The sequence below is a fragment of the Oncorhynchus masou genome, chromosome 30, assembly GCF_036934945.1.
Source record: "Oncorhynchus masou masou isolate Uvic2021 chromosome 30, UVic_Omas_1.1, whole genome shotgun sequence".
Classification (NCBI taxonomy): Eukaryota; Metazoa; Chordata; class Actinopteri; order Salmoniformes; family Salmonidae; genus Oncorhynchus; species Oncorhynchus masou.
In genome coordinates, this window is record NC_088241.1 from 19,498,474 (window position 1) to 19,504,492 (window position 6,019).

At 40.9% G+C, this 6,019-nt stretch overlaps 1 protein-coding gene across 1 annotated transcript; it reads right to left on the reverse strand.

The window, feature by feature from the left end:
• Positions 1–359: 359 nt before the first annotated feature.
• On the reverse strand, positions 360–4,885 carry LOC135522271 (uncharacterized). Its single transcript, XM_064948372.1, has 2 exons — positions 4,752–4,885; positions 360–2,452 (listed from the first exon to the last, which is right to left on the reverse strand). Exon 2 carries the CDS (start codon positions 2,381–2,383, stop codon positions 1,199–1,201), a length of 1,185 nt encoding a protein of 394 aa, XP_064804444.1. The 5' UTR covers positions 2,384–2,452; positions 4,752–4,885; the 3' UTR covers positions 360–1,198.
• Positions 4,886–6,019: the final 1,134 nt, after the last annotated feature.

Sequence of the window (6,019 nt, forward strand, 5' to 3'; positions counted from 1 at the left end):
AGTTGTTGAACAAATGTCAGCATATTTTCCTGGTCAACATGGAAACTATACTAACTTACACTCCTTTGACAAATAACTGACAATAGAATTTGACCAATGCTATTAAAACATCTGCTGATGGTAACTGTGCTTATATTGCTGGGGCTGATGATTGTTTAGGGAGTAATGTAAATAAACTGTCACACATTATCACTATCTACTACTTTATGACTCCGTGTACCTCTGCTTAAACGTTTTTACATAAAGTACCCTCTAAAATTATGTTATCATGCCAATTAGGCTCATTTCCTCAGCTGCAGGTAGAGATAGAATATACAAGTCATAATTGACTATTGCATAATAATGACCAGTGATAACAATTTCCTTTAAATTGTGGTTTATTATGAATAAAGAAGACCATAAACATTTTATAGCTGTATGAAGGATATCAAATGTGTGAATATAGACAGAGATGTAATGTGGTAAGGCTATAGATTTGGACCGTGTGGTGTGTCTATCAACAGCATTTTTCAAAGGAGCTTGAGTAAGTCCTCAGTACATTAATGAGGAGAAATAGTTGTTTGCAGTAAGCTTACATAACACATTATTACGCTGGCTGGTGTGCTAATTTACAGTATGGTCATCATGAAATACTGGAATGCAGGTTAAACAAGGTATCTTATTCTTCTATTTGGTGGGAGGAAGTACCAGGTTGTCATGCGTTGTCACTGTTGTTGAGTAGATAGCCACAGCCTGGCATAAAATGTCTCATATATGTCCATTAATACACATATGCAAATCCTGATAGTTTAAACCAGGTGTGTCAAACTAATTTTGCCCAGGGGGCCGCATTCAGTCTTCAAAGAGATCGAGGCGCCATACTGAAAATTGGTTATATTTCTTCGCCTTGAAATTTTGCACAAGACAGTCCACTATCCATTGCTTTTCCCCAAATAAATCTGACCCCGCGGGCCATGTATTTGACACCTCTGGTAAATGATAACTAACTACACAAAAATATACAAGGTCGATAAACAAATAAACATTTTGCAGTCTGTAACAAGAGATTATATTTCACACAATCACTAACTAAAGCGTCAGCTAGGTTTGAGATATCAATAAAAACATCTCTAAACTCAGTTATAAACATTCATGAATTGCAATTGTAGTTTTCCCCATTATATCTACTCTATTTTGCATTGCACTGTTTAAAAAAAAGCTACTCAGGATGAATGCATAAGTGCGCTTTTTTGTGTTTTCCATAGTAGTAACAATCCTCTTGGAAGTTGTTGGTCTCTACCACTTCCTTATAGTGGCTGACAGCATGCACCAAGCAGTTGGGGAGACTTCTGCTGAGGATCTGAGCCACATCCATCATGTTCCCCTTCAGTTTCTGTCCCTCAATTTCTTGCTGAATCTGACCCTTATTGATAGGCTTAGGCTGTACACTGAAAGAGATCACCACTTTGATGTTGTTCTTGGTCAACACATCAAAGTAATTAGCTCCTCCTCCCCTGCCATGGTACTTCTTTCCAGCTAGCCAGTTGAAAAAGACAATTCGCTCCTTGTCATTGAAGACCCTGATAGACCAGCTAACCCAGTCATATTTCTTAACAAGTGTGTCCAATAGGGATTTGGTGAAGTCAAGGTCAACACTGCCAGGTTTCTCCTGAAGCTGGTGTTCCATGTCCAATTTGGCTTGATCAGCAAAGTTTTCTGTGCAATCATCCACCGCTGCTTTCATGCGGTTCTCAACATCTTCCATACGCTCCTGCCACTTCATCACCATCTCATCCCCCACAACCCCTTCCTTGAGGCTGGCATAACCCATGACAGCAATGATGCCCACCACAAAGAGCTTCTTAAGCCTGGCACAGAAATCTTCTACCGCCCTTCTACTCCTTTGTTCTGTGGAAACCACTGTCTCCAGCATGGGGTCACCTGAGGTATTGTCCCCGGTAACGGCATTATAGAGCGCGTCCAGGTTCAAGTCCGCGTCCGTGTTCTCATAATGGCTGAGGAACTTCTCCATCTTCTTCTCTTTGAACTTGGGCTTGGCGTTGACAAAGTCCTGGAACTTTTCGTACTGGCTGAGCATTTGTGCCTCACGGTCAAAGTTTTGCTTATTCAAGGAGGTCCTCTGCAACTCCAGGGCGATTTGTTCGATCTCAGCCTGGATGCCTTCCAGTTTTTGGTTGACCATGCTGAACTGCTCAGTCAGGTAACGTGCATCCTGCCCTTCCGGGTTGCTGAGGATCTCAGAGGAGGCTACAAACACGGCCTCCAGGACGGGATGGAGCTGACCCACAGTGGCTGCCAGGACTGCGGAGGCCTGTCCCATGATCTCCACCCCCTTCTCGATCTTGCCCCTGTTCTGCACGAGCCATTCTGCCACACTGGTCATTTTGATGGCTTTGTAACAAAGTAACAATGGCCAACTAGGTCTTCAAAAACTCTTTGACTATGTTGATGTCTGAAAGAGAAAGAGGAACAAACGATAAAACTCTTGTGAAGGTTTGTTGAGGTGAAATAATACATTTGTTAAGGCAGCAACATCAGATTTTGTCTTTTTTTATTTCTAAAGATTAGCTAGCTATTAGTTTGAAGAAGTTTGTGTTGGAGATGACTCGATCATCATCGTCTTCAGTGGTGTAAAGTACTTAAATAAAAATACTTGAAAGTACTACTTAAGTCATTTTCTTGGGTATTTGTACTTTACTATTTATATTTTTGACAACTTTTACTTTAACTTTTACTTTACTACATTCCTAAAGAAAATAATATACTTTTTACTCCATACATTTACCCTGACACCCAAAAGTATTCGTTACATTTTGAATGCAGGACAGGGAAATGGTCAGAGAACATCCCTGGTCATCCCTACTGCCTCTGATCTTGCGGACTCACTAAACACACATGCTTTGTTTGTAAATTATGTCTGAGTGTTGGAGTGTGTCTCTGGCTATCCATAAATACATTTAAAAAACAGATAATGGTGCCATCTGGATTGCTTAATGTAAGGAATCTGAAATTCTTTTTGATACTTAAGTATATTTTAGCAATTACATTTACTTTAAGTATTTTAAAAACCAAATATTTGTATTTTACTGGGTTACTTTTGCTTTTACTCAAGTAATTTTCTATTAAGGTATCTTTACTTTTACTCAAGTATGACAATTTGGTACTTTTTCCACCACTGATTGTATCTAGCACAGAAAACACGAACAGCATCTAACACAGATTACATCAGAAAGTTGGAGTTAAATAGAACAAGCTACTCTCAGCAATAAAACAGATGGAGAACATGTTTGGACATGCAAGAGTCTAGTTTCATGCCACACCCAGAGTCTCAGGTTTATGACAGGTCTATGACAGGACTCGATCACAGCTTCGGTGGCACTGACTCACTTCAAACCATGATTTAAAATTAACATACTGAATGTTTATGGGGACTCAGAGCAAATATCAAAAGCAGTGTGTGTACTCTCGCTTTATGACGTGGAGAGTTGCGCAACACTGCAGTGCTGGCTTTTTGGAGTTGAATTGACAAGCCTAACAATAGCCAAGACCCAAATCAAACACAGATGTCCACAACCTGTGGAAAAAGGGGATTTACTTTGTGAACATATTATTTTCAATGTAAAATACACAAAAGATATGAACTCAAACATATCTCATTCCCCTGAGACAATATCCACTACAGAAAAAAGGCACACCCAGATCCAAAGAAAAAAATCCACCACTGCACTTGTTCTGTACTGAATTTTTTTTCTTCTCCCACACACTAAAATGTCAGTTAATTGAAATGCAATTGGTTCATTGAATTCACAGCAACTCTATGTACAATGTAGCATCAGTCATTTACATTAGAGGAAAAACACAAAATACAGATTCCTATGTACACCCATAGACCGTGGGATTACCAGGTATTGCTGCATGGCAAGATGAATGGTGTCATTTTACATGCTTTCCCAAGGACTACCACTGTACTAATTACATTAGTCCTATTAAATAAGCTAACATCACTAGTTATTGCTATCCCATTTTTAAGTTATAACATGTTAAAAAAAATTGTTATAAGTACATGAAATAATTTGAATTTTGAAATATTTTGTAGAATTCACTTGTAACTCATCACCACATTGAATTGAAGGCATTCTAATTAAAAAAAATAGTGAATGAAAATACTTACTGAGCAATTATCCTGGTTTAGGATATGTCAAGTTTTCACTAGCGAAACAAAAATTGTTGACTGTGAGAATGGTAGTCCAAGGGTACAATTAAGAGGAAGAAAAAGGCGAGCCCAAACTATTTTTGTAACCAACGGGAGGCATTTTGCCTTCTTTTCAATATCACTCAACTTCTCTCAAATACTTTGAACAAAGGAGTGCTGAGTAAAATTGTATTGCTACCCATTATTTTCCTTGCCACTTGTGGAAGAAACCAGCCTATAGAGCTCTTATGGAGACCACATCCTTGAGTCATGAGATACCAGCAAGGCTACATCCGTTAACAATGCTTTCCCAACATCTCAAATTGCACTTCAATTTCACCTGTTTGTCTTGTCAGTGCACAAAAAGAATGATCTTTCAAAACCAGTTCCTCACTTTTTCATATAGGTCTCAGGGGTACTCTATACTTCTCAAACAAGATCAGGTCATCAAAGAATAGAACATCTGTGGAAACAAAACTTGACACCCTTGATGGTAATTCAAACTTCCCGGAGAGACAGACAAAATGGAGCAGGATAAAGAAAAGAGGAAGAAACTCACCTCTAATAAAGTCCAATAAAGTATACAGGGTGGTGAAGTCCAGTTATCCAACAGTCCAGCTGTGCCTATGAACACCAGCCTCCGAGTGTTGGGATGTATATGTAGTCTCTCTCTCTCTCTCTCTCCTCTCTCTCGTCACTCCCCCTTTGGAACTCCTCCATCCCCTCTCTACATTCCAACGGGAACCCACTCAGAGGGACGAGGGGCAGGCACTGAGACAGATAACATCCTGTAAACATTGCCCATGCAAGGACACCACACTGCCATATACACAGGGTCTGGAGGATTGTGTGTGTGCGTGTGCATGTGTGCGTCCAACCGTGCAAGTGCGCAGGAGAGCAGAAACAGGGAACGCCAAGCAGCCCTTTGCCACAAATACAAAACCCGGCTTGTTCTGTCTCCACTGAGGTTGCTATGGCCACTGCTTCTTGCCTCTTGCCTGCTAAACAAGGCCACTGAGTTCTGTAAAGTAAGCAAGGAGTTTTACAGATAAGCAATTGCAGTTCCCTAAACAGAGGCAGTTTTGGTATTTTCAAAATAGCACACATAAAGGACATCAGAGCTAAAAACGTGTGACATTTTGAACTATTTGAACCTTGGAAATGCATTGTCATTGAAGGCAAGTTAGTGGACATTTGGATTGACGCATAATAATGGAGTTGAAATACACCCTGGAGCTGCAGTGCTCTCAGAGTCACTCTGTCACAGTGCTGAGCAGAGCAGTGAAAGGACCTCTGTGTCTCTGTATCCACACCATGGGAGACAGCGCTCACCCACTGTCTTTGTGCTTCAACTCTGACCGTGACACACACTGCCTGATATGACCAATCAGTCCAGTTAACCCTAAAGAGGAGGAGATAGAGGAAGAGGAGGGGATATCTGTCAGGAAGTTAGGACGGTCAGTCATATTGAGGAGGAGTTGGCGAGCTCGCCGGCTACCCCCAGTGTTTTTTGGGTCTCCCTGTATCGTCCCGCTTTCAGATGTCACACTATGCTAAGTCATTACCATCGGAAAGGGGAGGACATGTTTCGCAGGGGCTCAACGGTAGGTGGCGTGATGGGTGGTATTGACTGACGGTGGGAGACACGCTGACTCGGAGGCATCAGTGTGATGAAGCAAAGCATACTTCCTGAATCCTACTTCCCAAATATTCCATATTACCTCACTTGAGATGTCCCCTATCCTGTCAAAAAATACAGTTCACTATCCAGTGTGTGGAAATCCAAATTCATTCATCCCCCATTACCCATTTGCCAACAGGTTTTGT

Coding starts and splice junctions, on each gene's coding strand:
- LOC135522271 (XM_064948372.1), bottom strand. CDS start 2,383: ATGACCAGTGTGGCAGAATGGCTCGTGCAGAACAGGGGCAAGATCGAG.